A 19,344-nucleotide genomic window follows, 5' to 3' on the forward strand; every position below is an offset into this window, starting at 1 on the left:
TGTGTTTAATATCTGGATTATGACTATGATTAACATTAACATTAGCATATTATATTTATCATTAACATTAGTATATTAAGATTATGATTAGCATTAGTATTAGGAGTAGGATTAGAATTACCATTAGGATTATAATTAGCATTAACCTTACCATTGGCATTCGAATTAGTATTAGCATTCACATTCACATTAACATTAGCATAGCATTGGCATTAATATTAGCATTAGCATTAGCATTGGCATTGGCATTAGCATTAGCATTAGTATATTAGTATTAGTATTAGTATTAGTATTAGTATTAGTATTAGTATTAGTATTAGTATTAGTATTAGTATTAGTATTAGTATTAGTATTAGTATTAGTATTAGTATTAGTATTAGTATTAGTATTCGTATTATTATTAGTATTAATATTAGTATTATTATTAGTATTAGTATTAGTATTAGTATTAGTATTAATATTAGTATTAGTATTAGTATTAGTATTAGTATTAATATTAGTATTCGTATTAGTGTTAGTGTTAGCATTAGTACTAGCAAATTAGTACTAGCAATAGAGGTGGCATGGATATGTCGCAATGTCGAGAGTTAAGAGTAGATGTGGCATAAAGATACTCATCAAGTCGGAATCTAGGCTCTGATGTTAATTGCAATATTGTCTACAAGGAAGCTTTTCAGGGAATATGAATTTAGATCATACAAAATGTACATTGTGATTCAAATACACATTTTTTTTTTATTATTTATATGAATAATTGTATTTTTTCTTACACTTTTATGTTATCATTTATGTTTCAGTAATGCATATTACTGATTGCATATGAACAACAAAAAATGAGCAGGTTACTCGCAAGGTATTAGATGAGTTATAGGTGATGTCATGTTATAAAACACTTTCTGATAATTAAGTTTCATGTTAAGGATCAGAGTGCATCAGATGAGATAATTGTAATAATTGGGTTAACTGATATATCTTTTTTGCACCCATTAATGAAAGTGTCAGTTTTGTGAATAATCATTTTTTGTCGATCATACCTGGAGTGGAGAAGGTCTATTTCAGCTCCAATAGTATGTGCAATGAGGAATTATTATCGGATGTTAACGCAAAAATATATTCTCCGGAGTTTCTCAACACCATATCATGCACCGGAATTCCACCACATAAGTTGACATTGAAAAAAAGTGTTCCCGTTATGCTCATCAGAAATATTGATCAGGTCAGAGGATTGTGCAATAGAACAAGGTTTCAAGTTATTAATATTACTCATTTGTAGGTAATTATACTACGAACTTGCTATGGACTCCGCCCACTATATTTTATGAAGGTAATCTTTTTACAGTGATTTTATGCCATTAAACAGTTATATTGGTATTCCTTTGGTAATAATTTACCTATTTTTGTATGATCATGTACAACATATGCAGATCAGTTGCATTGTATTGAATTTGTTCCATGCGCTTAGGGCGGTTGGTATGAAACAAAATAACATTGATTGTTTGGATCAAATTCAAAATTTCAACGTTCATATATCATTATGGTTGTACAAATTTGGGACCAATGATATATTCGTTCTTATTGTGAGGAAATTAAACTTTCAATATTTAGTTTTTTTCATTTATTCCGGCTTATTTCATCTCTTATACCATACAAATTAGTTTTTTTTTTTTAATATTTTCTACTTCTTTGTATTACATATCAATAATTGATCTTACTATTTTGAGAACCTTTTTATTACTCAATATTTTATTTACGATGAATACCCCGTGCATCGCACGGGTGTAGTACTAGTTGGAAATAAAATGAAGTAGACACACATACATACAATTGAACGTGTCCACACTTGCACGCGCACAAAGACAAATTAAATACTTGTAAAGAAATAATATAAAATAATATAGGGAATTATTTTAATAATAATAATATGATTATACATACGCTCATTCCAAAGCTATTGGAAACCATATGAATACAAATACTAAGTTGGTCATATTATATATATTCTTGCATGAAAAGGAGAGATCACTCAACTAACCTAGCTTCCATGCACATGCACCCCCATCTTGCCTTACTAACTTCTTTTTTTTTTTTTTTTTTTATTTCATATAATATTCTATCTTGCCTTAGTAAAGCTTATAGATTCATTATCCAAACTTCAAAAAATAAATTCAAAAAACATAGACAACATTTTATCAGCTCCAAAAACAGCTTATTAGATATAATAGTTTATCAGTTGTTTAAAATAAATTTAGCCACACAGAATAAATTTAGCCACACGGACTCTGAGTAAAACCTCAAGTCATCGATATGTATGTTTTGGCTTAAAACAATTAGCAAATTGTGGCCCTTGATTATTCTTTTCATATATGATATAAATTAACTATATTTATGTATGAACCTTACTTTTGGATTTTTAATTAATATTAAAAGCATTATTTTTTTTTTAAATAAATGAGTTCCTAAATCCTAACTTATGTTTGTGATCATATATTACAATTGTATAAATTAGACTATAATTTATAATTGAAATTACTAATAGTATTGTATGGTTTGAATGGCCTTATTTAGTACAAACACAATTCAAAACGTATTTCTAAAATATATTTTAGTAGTACCTCATGATAATTTATAATTTTGCAATTAATTCAAGAATTTATAACTTAAAAAAAAAAAAATAGTGTAATATATAATAAATGTTAAAAAAACTTGTCGCCCACTTCACGTGGCCCTCACACCGAGTCCCATCACCTTCCTAGCATTGCCTCCCGGCCCTCCTACCCCCACTCATCGATTGTGATCTTCTTTTGCTTTCTATTCCAATTATTTTAATTTAATTTAATTTAATTGTCATTTTAATTTTATTTTTTAATATTTTATTTTTAGATTTTATAATTATCACTTTTAGATTCCATTTACTAGATCATCATAAAAATAATTATTTATTCAATCTAAACAATTTAAACGATTTATTACGATTCAAAATTTACCTTATTTTTATGTTAAAACAAATATTTTTTGAAGTGTTGTTAAGTATGATATCATTAAATATACTATTTTTAATAATTTCAACAAAGCAAATAATACTATAATTACAAAGTAATTTTTCGATTCGATCTGCGATTTAACAACCATGAAACTATATATCACAGAACTACCCCACTAAAAAAAATGTAAAGAAATTGAATATACACCATTTGTTTCTTTTTATATGTCGCGTTACACTTACATTGTTTTCCTCTCATATTAAGTGTCGTTTTAGAGTATCAAGGCGCACATAATCAATTTTTTCTTTCAATTTTACCTCAACATTAATAATAAATTAATAAAATGAGAAACAGAAGATGAAAATAATGAAGACTTCTTTTTTCCCCCATAAATCAAGATAATTTAATAATTCTCTTAATTAATATACATTTACATTAAATAAACGACACTTAAACAGAAACGGAGGGATTAACTAAGCATGCACTACTACTCAAAATTGGTTGATGAAATTTAAAAATCGAATTAATGAATCTAGTCTATGATCTAACAAATAAAGATCAAATGGCAATACATACATATATAGATGTATGTATATATATGTGTGTATATACAGATAGTAGATTCTCTCCTAGGGAATGAAAATTACAGAGCATTCCAGTGCAGAAAGTGAGTTCAAAATAAAACTAAGTATAAGAAGAAGATAAGCTCTGACTCATGCATTTTTGTACTGATCACATATTTTCTCTACTTACAACAATAAAGTTTAAACCTACACACTGTAAAGTTATGCTGCCCATTATTTTATATATATATACATTTTATATATATATATATATATATATATATATATATATATATATATATATATATATATATATATATATATATATATATATATATATATGTGTGTGTGTGTGTGTGTGTGTGTGTGTGTGTTGAAACAATGTGATCTTGGATCATGTAACATATATATGTAAAATCATTTTTGAAAAATAAAAATTATATTTTTAAGCAAGTTAAATTGCACCTTTTATATAATGTCCATTTGGTACGTAAAGTTTAAAATTATAATATTTTTAAGCAAGATTAAAGCTTGATTTTATGCATAAAAAAAAATTAAAAGTACCCAATTAATTAATTTTTTAAGTTCGTTAATCCAATCAAGTATAAAAAGGCAAAGCAAAGTCTTGTTTCTGTAGTCCAACTAACAAATTTCGTCGAGACTTCTTAAAGTGGTGGAATATATATTTTTTTTCACTACTTTACACCTAAATAAATAAATCAAATTATCACCACTTGTATTTAACTATTTATTCGTCTGGTATATATATAGCTGTCAAATTTACCTACTGAATGATGGTTTTTTTTTAAGATAATACATAGTTAAGGGGTGTGGTTGTAATTATCCAAATATGAGGGGTCTTTTCATAATTACGGTGTCAAATTTACCTACTGAGGGTTTTTTCCATAGAAAATACATAGTTGAGGGAGGTGATTGTAATTTTCCAAATATGATAGGTTATATCATGATTACGGTGTCAAATTTACCTACTGAATGAAAGTTTAAATCAAAATATAAGCCAAAATACTTTTGTGAAAAATATTAAAATTTTAGCCGACATCAGCTACTCTATGAAACAATTCCAAATATTATATATTGACCACACAATCTTTTTGTTGTAATTGAGAAGCTGTCAAAATCCTTATTTGTGTTTTTTTATTTAGCAAGAAGTTAATATAATAACGATAATTTATTCTTTCTTCGATAAAATTATCTTCCGTCGTTAAAAATATGCCGCATTTTTACTAGTTAAAAGTCTTTGGTAGCAGTGTGGCCACCAATTTTTGAAACAATTTTTCAGCAATTTTCAGAAGTTTGCTGCCAATTTTCGACCAATTTCAGATGTTCACTGCTAATTATATCACAAGAATTACATAAGTTATTGGATGCAATAATTTGTTGAACTACTCAATTTACATAGAGTTCATTGTTTAACATGTATGGAATAAGAGAAAGCGCATGAGTTTACAGGAGTTTGTACGAGTTGAGAAACCAGCCTTAAGAGATCAGATTTGTGATTCAAAATGTTCTGAAAAACCAACGAAACGAACCCAATTTCTACCATAGCTTCTATTCGAATCTCTCTCTGGTCAAAACACAAAAGTCGTAAATTTACATTATGAATTAACCAACTGTATTTCGAACATGCAAAATGATGTTAATTTATTTTGTGGGGTGGAAAAGTAGGATTAATAACGCCTTTCAAACATGGACGGCTCTAGTGCATAGGCAACTTAGGCCTATGCCTAGAGCCCCCAAACTATCTTTAATATTTATAGGATTCCCTAAATTATGTGTATTACAAATTAGGGCCCTCAAATTTGAAATATTTTTTTTTATATTTTCATAAAACTAAACAAAATATTTATATGAAAGCCAGATTGTAGAAAATATAACATAAGATCTAATAATTTTAATATTTCCACTTCAAATAATAAAAAAAATACCAAAATTGGATATTTAATTTTAAATTAAAAAATTAATATAAGGGCCTAAAAAAATTATTTGCCTAGGACCTCATATGGACTTGAGCCGACCTTGTGTTTTAAAATATGCGGAAAACTGTATATGACAAAGGATATTTGCATGACTTGCATATATATATATATATATATATATATATATATATATATATATATATATATATATATATATATATATATATATATATACAAGAGTTAATTGACAAAAATTGATTGAATCGAGTTAAGTTTGAAACTGCAGTAGCTGTGGTGTGATCATAGCTTATTTGGTGCTACTATGTAGAAATTAATAAATAAATAATTGCTAACTCAGTTATTTGTTGCATTTCTTTTGTCCACGGTATATATATATATATATATATGTAAAAAAATATGTAGCTACAAAGCAACTTTTGGTACTTAATTAAATTAAAAAAAGATAAAATTAATTTAGATTACATATGATTGATAAGTAAGCCTAGGGAAGGACAACCATGATTGTGATGAATGTTGACCACTTATGTTTTGGATGTATTGTGCCATGGAAATTCTTATTGCTTTCCATGCAAAAACGTTCGTGTTCAAAACGGCATCCAATTTATTTATACCAACCGATTTTTAACTGTCGATGGAGTTAAATAAACACCTATTATATTATAAAGGGTAAATTTTACTTTCGTCTCTTGTATATTGGTTCGATACCACTTTACCCTCTTCTATTCTCGATTGCATTGATTTGTCCCTATATACTTGAAAATTTGTCTATATGTGGCCATCGCCGTTAGTTTTCAGACATTTGACCTTTACACTTTTGATCTAAGTCTGAAAATTAAAAAAAAAAACCACCCCTCCCAGTTTAAATAATTATTAAAAAAGTTAAAAAAAAATGAAAAATAAATTGTGGTTGGCGTCGTGGACTATGTTTTCTCGTTGTCTTGAATTTTTTATTATTTTTTTTTTGTTTTCTTTAATAATTATTTAAATTGGGAGAGGTGGCGTTTTTGTAATTTTAGAACTTTGATCAAACAGTGTTAGGGTCAAATGTCTGACAACTAACAGCAAGGGCTACATTGAGACAATTTTTCAAGTGCAGTGGGGCAAATCGATGCAATCGAGAGTAGAAGGGGTTAAAGTGATACCGAACCAAAATACAAGGGAAATGTAGAATTTACCATATTATAAACACACATACACACGAGCGTGTGTGATTACATACAAAATCAACGGTTAAAAATCTCGCAATGTGTTTCATCGGATGCAACATCAAATAAGCCGATGTTATACTTCATCGATCATATCCGCCTCCCAGATGTTATTCAAAATTAGTTGTTTATAGTTAGGACAAAATGCACTTGACCCCAGGGGAGTTACCAAGTGGAACACTATAAGGGGTTTATGTGTTTATATTAAAAGTACAAGGATGTCATATGCAAATAGTTAAAACTATAGGGGAGTCATGTGCTTATATTGAAAGTGCAAGAAGGTTATATACACAAAAACTCAAAACACACGGGAGTTAAGTGCTATTTACCCGTAATTTGAATTCACTCATAACTTCATTTCCATACTCTAACATACATTCTTATAAATAAAAAAAAAAATTGAATAATAATAATGGAACATATATTGAAAAAGACTTTGAGAGGGTTTAATGATCTGAAAATAACAGAAAAAGAATCATTTTTCATTTTCTTTTATTCTTTTTTAAATTAAATACAAATTACAAATTCCCCCCCTATATAAACCTCCCCACTCCTCTAATCCCCCTCCACAAATTCCACTTTCAATTCTCTCACATTCATCATTCATTATACATTAATTCCTCCCAAAAAACAAAAGAAGAAAGAAAAAAAAACATTAATGAATAATTGTGAGCTCTGTGCAGTAGACCAAGAACACGACTTCTTCACGGGCCGTTGCGTGCTCGTAAACGGGCCCGTGATAGTTGGAGCGGGCCCGTCGGGCCTAGCGGTGGGGGCCGGGCTGAAGCAGCAAGGCGTACCGTTCGTGATAATCGAACGAGCCAACTGCATTGCGTCGCTATGGCAGAACCGAACCTACGACCGGCTGAACCTCCACCTCCCGAAGCAGTTCTGCGAGCTTCCGTACGTCCGCTTTCCCCGGAAATTCCCAAACTACCCCTCCAAGCACCAGTTCGTCGGCTACCTGGAGTCGTACGCGGCGCACTTCGGCATTGCGCCGAGGTTCGGGGAGACGGTGGGCTCCGCAAGGTACGACGGCGCGTGCGGGCTGTGGCGTGTGAGGACACGCGCCGCCGCCGGGGTGGTGGTGGGGGGTTCTTGTGAGAGTGAGACTGAGACGGAGTACATCTGCAGGTGGGTGGTGGTGGCGAGTGGGGAGAATGCGGAGAAGGTGGTGCCGGAGTTTGATGGGCTGCGGGAGGAGTTCGCCGGCGGTGTGGTGCACGCTTGTGATTATAAGTCCGGCGAGGGTTTCGGTGGGAAGCGTGTTTTGGTTGTTGGGTGTGGGAATTCCGGCATGGAGGTTTCTCTTGATCTCTGCCACCACCGTGCTCTTCCGTCAATGGTTGTCCGAAGCTCCGTGAGTTATTTTCTCTCTCTTCTCTCTCTCTCTACAAATTCTTATAATAAAGAAAATGGGTTTATTGCATTCAGCACCTTCGTGTTTAGATTAATTGCTAAAAATTCCCCTGTATTATAAAATATTAGCAAAAAAACCCCTATAATGATTTTAGTTGCACATATTTTATACTTAATTGCTAAAAATCTCATCGTGTTATAAATATTAGCAAACAAAGTCCTAGTTTGAATAATTTTAATCGCAAATTGCCACAAAAATCCACCATTTGGGAGTTGTTTGCTAAAGAAATACATCATAGGGGTTTTTTTGCTAATATTTATAGCACAAGGAGTGATTTTAACAGATCACTATAGCATGTGGTACTAAATGAAATAAACTCATTTTTTTTAGCAAATTACACCCAAAAAAATTCAATTTACTGGTTGCGTGCTAAAAAAATGCATGATATGAGAGTTTTGCTAATATTTATAATACGGGTAATTTTAGTAATTCGATAAATACAGGGGTACTAAATACAATAAACTCCAAATAAAACAGAGAACCTTTTTTTTTCTTTTTTTGTGTGAGTTTTGTACATATATTTGGATGAATTCTTATGATGTTCGATTTTTTTTTTTTGGGGGGTGATGAATAGGTACATGTATTGCCGAGAGAAATATTTGGAAAATCGACGTTCGAGCTAGGTGTTTCGATGATGAAATGGATGCCGATTTGGGTGGTGGATAAAGTACTTTTGGGAGCGTCGAGGTTGATTCTCGGAAATATCGAAAAGTACGGTCTGAAAAGGCCGAAAATGGGGCCATTACAGCTGAAAAACACAAATGGGAAAACTCCGGTATTGGATATAGGCACGCTTTCGAAGATCAAATCGGGCGAAATAAAAGTCGTTCCTCACGGGATCAAGAAGTTCTTGCATGGAGGTGTTGAGTTTGTTAATGGCGAAATTCTTGAAATTGATTCTGTCATTTTGGCTACCGGTTATTGCAGCAATGTCCCTTCATGGTTGAAGGTGAGAATATATATATATGTTTGTTGTTTTTTTGTTAATAAATGTAAGAATGTTTTTTTGTCTACGTGGAATTTCTGAATTCCACCGATTTTGATCTGAATATTCTTTTTTAAGTTGGAACAATATTTTTTCAGTCCGATTTTCGATTTTTCTGAATTTTTTTTAACGGAATTGGAATGGATAATAGATTCCTATCTTCTATCCAGTTTTAGTTTCTGAAAATATTTTTTTGAAATCCCAAAAACAATTTCGAAAAATTACACTTTTTATATCAAATATTATTGTGTATTTTGTATTATACATGACTGAAAATTCGAAAAATTTGAATTCCGTCGATTCTGATAAAAAAAAAAATCGGAGTTTGGGACAAATTTATTCATTTCAATTTCCGAATTTTTGATTTTTTTTCGATGTTTTTTTTATTCATGGAATTGGAATCAAAAATTTTATTTCTACAAAATGGATTTTTTTTTTTTGAAAAATATTAATTTCAATCTAATCCGTCCGATTTCCACTCCTAGGTGGGCCCGGGAGGAGTGAGATGGGGGTTTAAATATGTGTGTATATATATATGTATGTATAGGTTAATTTTACCATGTGTATGTGGATCCATGTGACAGTTATGGTAGTTGGGGTTTTTACTATAGATGATTAGATTCTCTGTTTTCTGAATCTAGTCACAAGTCCCTTTTTTCAATTTAAATATGTTTCTCCATCATATCAATTTATAGTTTAATTTTTATTTATAATAATTTGACATTCTTTGTTAAATATTGACTAAAAATGAAAATGACTTTTTTTTTTTAATTAATATATTTATTTATTATATTGTTGTGCAGGAAAGTGAATTCTTCACAAGTGATGGTTTTCCAAGAAATCCATTTCCAAATGGATGGAAAGGCAAAGATGGGCTATACGCAGTCGGTTTCACGAGAAGAGGCATATCGGGTGCATCTCTTGATGCGATTCGGGTTTCGCAAGATATCGGCAAAATATGGAATCGGGAAACGAAGCAGAAAAATCGTTCCGTAGGCGTCGTTTGCCATAAAAGATGCAATTAACCCTAATTTGTTTCGAAATTTTCAGGGATCAGAAAGTTGGACGAGTATTATTGTGTTTAGCAAGAGTTTTTCTCTAATTGTTAATTAATTTTTTTTATTATTTTTTTTTTCTTTGGATGGGTTTGTAGTTTTTACTTGCACATTGACATATGGAATGAGTTTTTGTTAGAAAGAAAAAGAAAAAATCAATTGAAATTAGCCCTCTTCATATTATTCAATTTTATGTATTGTGGGGGCATTGGAGATGAGGCTTTAATTTTCTCATATGTTTAGTTTATTTCTTTTTTTTTTTTTTTTGTTAATTTCTTTTTTTGTACAAGATTTTTATGAGTACAAAGTGTTTGATGAAATGTCTCTCTCTCTACTTTCATATTCTTTCAATTTTGGTCCACATTTTATTAAGTTATTACAAGAGTTGATGATGGGATCTATCTCCAGAAAATTGGTCCAAATGGGGATCCATTGAATATGGTGGGCCCTGTCTCCATAATTCCATAGCATTTTTTTATTTTTTTTTAAATAAAAAAAAATCTATATTTTAGATTTATTCAATTAAATGTGATGAAGACTCTTCACTTGTTTTGTGTTAGGAACAATTGTACATGTAAAACTCTCTAAGCCAACATGGATGGATAGAGGCCACACACAACAAGTGACAAAGTACTATGAGAATGAATTTCTTTATTCTAAAAGTCAAATCTTCTTAAAAAATTAATTTCGACCTAACACTTAAACCTTATTTGATCGTTGATTTATCGAAAATTGGCGATGTCAACAAAAAGTTACTGTTGCCTCATTTTTTAGGATAAATCACGGTCACCTTCTCGAGATAAGACTAAATAACTTACAAGTCCATGTAGTATTGATAATTACAAATATCCCCTGAGTTAATTCGTCATCTTACATTTACAATCTTAAGATTCCATAGAATATTCATTCTGAAATTTTAAATACATCCTAAAGGAGTGAATGTAATATTTTATCCTACTTCAAAGGTTGCCTGTACTTTACTCATAGTTTGTTTGTTTAATAAAAAACTAATTTAGACAATTCATTCATTTAGTTAAGATTTGTAACGTATTGTTAGTTTTAGGGAAGTATTTTTGTAATTATCAATACAATAGAGATTCGTAAATTATTTAGTCCTACATCAAAGGGTATCCGTAACTTACCCTTTTCTTTTTACCCTAACGAGATATTCGTAAAACAATATTTCAACGAGGGTAAAAACGAAATTTACGTTGGTTTTTTGGTTTGAACCAAAGATTGAAGTAATGCCACGTCGGATAGGGCATTATGTATGACTTGAGAAAGGGGAAGTCACTTTCGAAAACAGGTAATAGGGTATCTTAAAAAGTACCAAAGGACAATATATTAATGAATGAGAGACACTTTTGATTCCATTCAAATCATTACATCCACAAATTCTATAATTATGTGTCATAAAACATACTAACATTCATTCTCTATTTCATAAATTTGCTATCTGCCTCACCAAAATGGATGTACAAACATTTATTACTTCCTAACTGCAAACTAAGTGAATCTATACAAACTCTCTCTCTCTCTCTCTCTCTCTCTCTCTCTCTCTCTCTCTCTCTCTCTCTCTCTCTCTCACACACACACACACATTATATGTATGTATATACATATAGCCTAATGTTTATCCTATCAAGAAAATCTAGATGAATGATGTTTTAGGCCCTCCATGTTAGGGGTAAGTTGGGTATCCGTTTCCACAATCACCTAAAAATTTGGTCAAAGCACATAATCAATTACATTTATGAATCTACTTTCACATATAGGTATGAGTCAATCGAGTCGAGTCGAAAACATGATTGTTCGGATTTTTGTTCGATTTCTTTTCTTATTGAGCTTTAAATTTTTTAATAGAGTTTGATTTGATTATCGTACGGATAACCATGCTCAAACTGGCTTTAACATTTTTTTTTTTTTTTTTGGTAATGAACCAAAATGCAGCCAACCATTTAGGTGCAATGAGTAAACCCACACTCTTTGTATAATAGCTTCTAAACCATACAAGATACGTCGTAAATCACACTAGGCTAACCATGTGTTACAAGCTTCATCTAGCGGCCGTTGGCAACGGAATTCGAACCACAGGTTCAATTATATTATTTATGTTAAAGAATCGAGCTCAAACGAGTTTTTATCGGTTTTGTTTCGAATCGGTATTAGAATAATAATATAGATGACCCAAAAAAGTACTCATCATGCAAAACAATGAGAGAAGTTAAAAAAGGGGAGGGAATAGAGAAAATGAAAAGCAACACATACTTGAACAACCCACATGAGTTCCCATGCTTTTGATTCTACAAGGCAAATTAACATCTATCTAGTTGGCCCACACCAAACAAGTCCTTAACATGGCAAAGTAGTCAATTTCAAACCTTAATATAAGTTTTTTTTTTTTTTTTTTTGCAAGGTAAAATAAATAGTTTACATCAAGATATATAATTGAAAATGATGAGGTGTTTATAGTTAGGACTTAGGGATTATTCAATCCTTCTTACTAGAAATTCAATGTGGTATCAATTCTTTCTTTTAATTACTTGCCTCAGTGAGCCTGGACAGTTGCGCCAGAAGAGATTTCAGCAAATTGATTTAGGTCTTATTGGACTTGTACGCTGCATTTACGAGAGAAGAAAGCACATGGGACGGTCAACAAATGTACATCTAGTTTCCTCATGAAGAAAGCCCATTCTTTCTTGTTTTTATGCACCTTCCATTTTATTGAAGTGTTTCATCACAAATGTTTGGAAGATAGCCTTTATTCTCATATGCCCTAGTTTGCTAGGGCCCACGAAATGATGGAGCATTTTTGTGACCCCGACCCGAATAAGACTGGTAATTGGCCAGTAATTGGCCAATGGTCGATTAATTGTTGACCTAGAACTGGTCTGTTGAATTACGGTTCGATTAAGGGTTAGTTTTACCCAACTTGTGAAAATGCCATTTAGGCCTTGTGGCTGATACACAACGTGCAATTCAAGGTGTCTTATGACTGGGGGTCGAAATCGAAAGGATTGGATATGAATTGGTATTTACTAAAAAAATCCATTTTATTCAAAAGTGAAACAGTAATTCCAATTCCTTTAAAAATAATCGGAATTTTAAAATTGGAATCAAAAAACTTGTCTAAAAATCAAAAAAAAAAATTAAAGTGGAATCAGCAGAACTCAAAATTTCCATTTTTTATTCAATCAAATATAATATAAAATATATAATGATATTGATATTATAAGTATATTTATCGAAAAACAAAAAAATCGAATTTTCGGAAATTTAATTCGAATATGAAATCGGAATCTTACATGTATTCCAATTACGTTCCAAAAAAAATTGAAACTCGGAACTCTTGGAATAAAAAATATATTTTGCGAAATTGGAAATATTCAGATCTAATTCGCCAGAAGTCAAAAATTATATTCCAATTTCCACCCTTACTTATTAACCTTTAAACATTTCACGGTTTTCGTTAAAGTTTATGACATATCCGTAACCTGATAGGGGGGTATTTATAATTTTTTAAATGTAAAGAGGGGTTTCGTTATAATTAGACCAAATCTCATGGGAGGTAACTGTAATTTAACATTTCTCTTTTTTTTTTCTGGCAGCAACTCAGCTCAATAAGTAGCACGAATTTGGAGGGAAAAAAACTGAATCCTAAAGAGTAACAAAAATTTGAATTTACTTCATATACAAAATTCCGAGGTTCACAACTTTCATCATAAATAAATTCAAAAAAAAAAACATATAATTGTGAAAATATTAATTAAATAGTAAACCCTCTGAAAATTCATTTTCGATCGGAAAGCATCTTGTCAATTTCTCCGTTTTGATTGTACATCGACACTAGTTTCTTTGCGTACGATGGCATGTGCCTATCAGCTCTGCAATCACAGATGTTACAAAATTCACACAAATTAAATCTTGAAATTTATTATATAAAAAAAATCTTGAAATTTATGTTCCTTTTTGACGTACCTTTCTTTTCCCCATGCCCGATTTACATAAAGGTAGTTTCGGATAGTGTGATAATCCAACGAATAACGGGCGAATTCCAGACCTTTAGGACCAATCTTTTTATAACATAAAAATCAATATCAGGATACATACACAAAACATTATATATATATATATATATATATATATATATATATATATATATATATAATTGCATGTTATTCCAAGAGCAAAGAATTCTTCTTACTAGATTTAAAATGAATGCTATTACTTCACCGATGAATTTCGGAACAGTCTGAGATGGGCCTTTTCCTGAAGAAGAAAATAAGGATAAATAAATAAAGAAAGAAAGAATATTACATTGAAATATTATGAAACCTTAAATACATCAAACTACGAAAAATGCCGTTTGCGTACCTAGTTTAGCATTATCATCTGCCTTCACAGTTTCCATGACAAATGGACGCCTTCCGCCCTGGAACAATAATCTATCCAATTAGAATATATATATATATATATATATATATATATATATATATATATATATATATATATATATATATATATATATATATATATATATGATACTGAAATATGTTCATTACCGAACTAATTGTGGGAGTGACTTCCAGAAGATCTTTCACAAGGTTTAGCATCTCCTTTCCACGTTCATTTCTTACATTTAAAAATAAAAATAAAAAATCGATAAATAACAAATGACTCGGAGCTAAGATAAAAAGGTATAAATCATATTTCGGAATCGAATAATTTCAGAAATTAAGTACCTAACGGTGACGTATTGTGGATGTTGCGTCATGCTAACTCCAGCGTATTTCGGTACGCCCATGTAACCCACTACCAAATCCTGGAAATTATGCATTCTTTTTAATTCGATACGGGTTTTTTTTTCCTCGCATTTTATATTAACGGTAAAGTGCAAAACATTATAACGAATCTTTTGATTATTATGTGTAATCACTCACCGCTAAAGCATTCGTGTAGTCAAAGCAGCTGGCAGTGAAACAAAAAAAATATAAAAAAAAATTAACGATTAGATAAAGAAATGCGTAGCCAGATAATTAATCATGTTCGAAAAAAAAAATTATTTCTACAGACTAGTGATATTCGATAAGGTATTTTAGTGGAATTACCAGTTCGCCCTCATCAAAGATTATCATTATTCTATACGTGGTTGAAATACTTTAATAAAGTGAAATTTAACTCATTTTCGCAACCACGTTTATTGTCAATTTTAGTTTGTGATTGAAAGAGTCAACAATTACGTATATTTAATTACGTTTATTGTAAATTTAATTATTCACCTATAGCAAGAAGGAGCGATGACATCAGTTAAATCGTTTGCTGGAAGACAGAAATACGGAACCTCTTCGATATGACCATCCAAATGCTTCAAGTGAACCTATTGACAAATAAACAAGGAAATCATAAAATAAATTAATTAATTAATTATATATATATATATATATATATATATATATATATATATATATATATATATATATATATATATATATATATATATATATATATATATATGTGTGTGTGTGTGTGTGTGTGTGTGTATGGAAATAATTTTAAGAAATACTGTTGTGTACTAAAGATTGACAAACATTCTCGAAATACAATATATCTTTTCTTTTTTTTTTTATTATTATTATATAAATGCATGGGGATAAAAGATAAATCATAGGGGGGCAAACCTTGTAATCTTGCATGAACTCGTAATGAAGAACGGTTTCTGGTTCAGTACTAGCAGCCTTCAGAAATTTATCTAAACCTTCTCGTGTTCCGTTATCCACTGTCGAGAAAAGAAGTTGACCGTCATATTAAATATTGCGATTGTATTAATTTAATTCCAATTATATCCCTTCCATTTAAAAAAACGTATAGTTACCGCAATTAGTTCCGAGAACATAAAGCTTTTCCAGATTCAGATGATGCTCCACCGATCGTAGGGCTGCACTTTCAAGAAATTATTCTGCATTATAATATTAAAAAAGTCACAATTAAGCAAATTAAATAAAATAAAGTACGTGCATGTTATTTCGACGATGACGATGATAATACCTTGCACTTGGCAGCCAACACCGCAGAAAAGAAGACGCTTCACACCAGCAGCCTGAGGAAATAAAATAAAATTTAATAATGCTGATTTCTATTTATATAAATGTTCGTTAAAATGTGAAAGTGCACTCGTAAATTGGCGGATAAAAATAAATAAATAAATAAACTAAAAATAGAAAAAGGAAACAAACCTCGACTAATTCCAGTGTGTTTAGATTAGGAGATAGTGTCGGTTTAACTCCTCTAGCAGCAAGAACTTCCTCCGGGGTCCTAATTTAAATAGAATTATTCGATTATAATTCAAGATAGAGGTTGAAGAGTAAACATATTTAAAATTAATCGGGAAAATAAATGGAACGAACCTAGCCAAGATTGGTCTGGGAGTAAATCTATCTTCTGGATCACTGGGATATTAATTCAACGATGATTTCAATAATTTAAAATATATATATATATATATATATATATATATATATATATATATATATATATATATATATATATATATATATATATATATAGAGAGAGAGAGAGAGAGAGAGAGAGAGAGAGAGAGAGAGAGAGAGAGAGAGAGAGAGAGAGAGAGAGAGACCTCTGCACGCAAATAACAGCTTCGACCATACCAGTCCTAAGCATTTCCATTGCGATTGTGGTCACTATACCCGTCCACTGAGCCCCTATTAAATTTATGCAATAAAAGAAAGCTCGAAATTATGATCTTTTCAGCCGACGTGAAAAAAAAACATTTATGTATTTAATTTGACATTTTAAAAAATAAACTTAAGTGTGTTTCCGTTGATTTCAATGCTAACTAAATTAGTATAATTAGTATTTAAAGGCCTAAATAAGATGACCTCTTGTAGGCAAGTAAAGAACTACGGTAAACTTACATGTAACACCACATGGCACATACTAACTTATGTAAAGCAACTACGTAAAATAAATGGATGACGTTAAATTAGGTCCATAAGGAACGAAAAATATTAAAAGTAACCCAAAAATCGAGTTTGGGGACTTACCCTCTACAGGATTGGTTTTACGAGCATAAAGTAAATCCTCGTAAACTCCCAAATATGTCTCGTCCAATGAATCAATTTTCCTGCCTCGGCCATGTACAATTGGTTCGAGCTCCTAAATCAATTTAGCGAAATATTGAACTATCGAACTAATAATTTAGTATGTTATTTATCGAGTTGGGACCATGAGGAATTATTATTTAACCGAGGCTATTAATTTATCGAGAATGAAAACAAAATAAAGAAACAAAGCCCACTTCAATTTTAGACATCCCATCTCCCAAGAAAGCACAAGCACTCTTTACATGGGCAATGTAGTATGTATCACACAAACCGCATCGGCTGCTCAAAAAAAGAAAAGAAAAAAACCGAATAAGAACACATTATCATGACAACAACCTAAATTTTCACAAACCCTCTAGAACACATTCGTGATAGCTACTATTGTATCAAATCCAAACTAGATCAATAAATGGGGGACACCCACCATTCATGATTCATTCAAATGCAACTAATTAAACCTCAAAAAAAATTAAATTCTCAAAAATCAGAAAACGAAATTGTGAAACCAGACTTAGGTGGTGTTTGAAAAAGCCTTCAAAAATAGATTATGAGCTTTTTTTTGCTTATAAAACATTTTTAAGTGTTTGTAAATTGAACTTCTGCTTTTGCTTCTCTTAAAATAAACAACTTTAATTTATAATTGTTTAAGGTGATGTTTGCAAAAGCTTATTTAAAAGCAGAAGTTAGTGATTGTGAGTTAAGTTGGAATTAAGTGTTTAAATCTATAAGTTGGGGGGTGTTTGCAAATTAGCTGAAAAATCAACAAAAATAGCAAAGGCAAGTACACGGGTGCTTTTAAAATTATAGCTTAAAGCAGCGTATTGTATTTTAAGAGAAGCAAAAGTAAAAGCTTGTTTTGCAAACACCTAAAAACAGATTATGTGCAGAAAAGAGCTCATAATCTATTTCTAAAAGCATTTGCATACACCACCTAAGTAGCCATGACCCGGTTTTTTCTATTCAAGTTCATTTTCCAGTAAATTTGCAGACGATCCTCAACTTTTAGAAATAAGCACTTAAAACCAACTTAACTCACAATCCATAACTTTTGTTTTTAAATAAGCTTTTGCAAACACCACCTTAACACAACTCCGATAAAAAAACTAGTTACTAAAAAAAAGAAAAGGTTAGTAAAAAACAAAAAATAGAAGAAGAAGAAAAGTACCTGCAGTGATCCTTGGCGGGGTAGGTACCCCCAGGTGGGATAGGCTTTGATTTTTGCCTCCAGTCATCTCTCAATTTCACCGGCTTTGATGAATTTTTACCTTCTTCATATTAATTTCCACATAAATTAATCTTTAAACTTTAAAATTAAAAATTGAGAGAGAGAGAGAGAAATAGATTACCTGTAGAAGATGAAGAAACGATGGAGGAGAGAGAGAGGAGATTAGAGGAGAGTATTCCGGTGGCCATAGCCATCGGAAAACAAAGGGGAAAACTGTAAAAAAAATAAAATTGAGTGGGAATTGGTTCGTTGTTTGTGCGCCACACAAAGATTTGCTAATTCAACCATCACCCATATATCCTGTACGACGACGTCGTTTCAGGGATTGGATATTTCCAATTTTTCCAATTGCAAAATGTCAAATGCCGTTTCAGTTTTACTGATATTGTTTTTCCACTTCGGGACGTGGTTTTGACCTTTTTTATAGTGTGGTTTTTGGAAACATTCAGGACACGAAAACTGTAGTACTTTTGAGTTAATTTTCTAACTTAATTCGAATTATCTAGATTGGAATGTCGGGTGTAGTTATGTATGAATGGGTTATATGTTGAATTTTAGATAACACAAAACATCAATGTTATGACCAGTGTATATTTCTCATTCAACGACTAATTTTGGTGATTCGAGTCCGATTAGAAAGCTGGCTCAAAGAACTACTAATTTTATACGGACAAATTATGGTCACCCCTGAGCTATATGCTTACAAAAGAACACCTCATGTTTGGATTATTACAACCACCCATCAACTATGTATTGTCTTACACATTCGTCCTTACGATGTCAAATTTACCTACTGAATGAGGGGGTTTTTCGTAAGACAATACATAATTG

The 19,344-nt window shown here is 31.1% G+C and overlaps 2 protein-coding genes across 3 annotated transcripts; one reads left to right on the forward strand and one right to left on the reverse strand.

Moving 5' to 3' along the window:
- Positions 1-7,280: 7,280 nt before the first annotated feature.
- LOC105950304 (putative indole-3-pyruvate monooxygenase YUCCA3) lies at positions 7,281-10,487 on the forward strand. Its single transcript, XM_012973657.2, has 3 exons — positions 7,281-8,067; positions 8,702-9,076; positions 9,916-10,487. Exons 1-3 carry the CDS (start codon positions 7,366-7,368, stop codon positions 10,135-10,137), a joined length of 1,299 nt encoding a protein of 432 aa, XP_012829111.2. The 5' UTR covers positions 7,281-7,365; the 3' UTR covers positions 10,138-10,487.
- A 3,338-nt stretch (positions 10,488-13,825) lies between these two features.
- On the reverse strand, positions 13,826-18,908 carry HCAR (coenzyme F420 hydrogenase family / dehydrogenase, beta subunit family). Of its 2 annotated transcripts, none has more exons than XM_088820758.1 (18): positions 18,635-18,908; positions 18,454-18,553; positions 17,483-17,567; positions 17,229-17,340; positions 16,802-16,886; positions 16,572-16,613; positions 16,401-16,479; positions 16,213-16,264; positions 16,040-16,102; positions 15,846-15,943; positions 15,447-15,544; positions 15,108-15,135; positions 14,910-14,989; positions 14,730-14,799; positions 14,542-14,599; positions 14,372-14,436; positions 14,146-14,240; positions 13,826-14,051 (listed from the first exon to the last, which is right to left on the reverse strand). In XM_088820758.1, the coding sequence occupies exons 1-18, from the start codon at positions 18,705-18,707 to the stop codon at positions 13,958-13,960; spliced, it is 1,377 nt and encodes a 458-aa protein (XP_088676884.1). In that variant the 5' UTR covers positions 18,708-18,908; the 3' UTR covers positions 13,826-13,957. The 2 variants fall into 2 exon arrangements, with proteins under 2 accessions (XP_088676884.1, XP_088676885.1); XM_088820759.1 differs by having other exon boundaries at positions 18,454-18,556; positions 18,635-18,900.
- Between the last annotated feature and the right edge of the window lie 436 nt (positions 18,909-19,344).

Source organism: Erythranthe guttata, chromosome 7, assembly GCF_056151865.1.
Source record: "Erythranthe guttata isolate IM_541 chromosome 7, IM_541, whole genome shotgun sequence".
NCBI lineage: Eukaryota > Viridiplantae > Streptophyta > Magnoliopsida > Lamiales > Phrymaceae > Erythranthe > Erythranthe guttata.

Coding starts and splice junctions, on each gene's coding strand:
- HCAR (XM_088820759.1), bottom strand. CDS start 18,707: ATGGCTATGGCCACCGGAATACTCTCCTCTAATCTCCTCTCTCTCTCC. Junction 16,480..16,571: donor CCCAGACCAATCTTGGCTAG/GTTCGTTCCATT, acceptor TATTTAAATTAG/GACCCCGGAGGAAGTTCTTG. Junction 14,437..14,541: donor AGATGATAATGCTAAACTAG/GTACGCAAACGG, acceptor TTTCTTCTTCAG/GAAAAGGCCCATCTCAGACT.
- LOC105950304 (XM_012973657.2), top strand. CDS start 7,366: ATGAATAATTGTGAGCTCTGTGCAGTAGACCAAGAACACGACTTCTTC. Junction 8,068..8,701: donor CAATGGTTGTCCGAAGCTCC/GTGAGTTATTTT, acceptor GGTGATGAATAG/GTACATGTATTGCCGAGAGA. Junction 9,077..9,915: donor ATGTCCCTTCATGGTTGAAG/GTGAGAATATAT, acceptor ATTGTTGTGCAG/GAAAGTGAATTCTTCACAAG.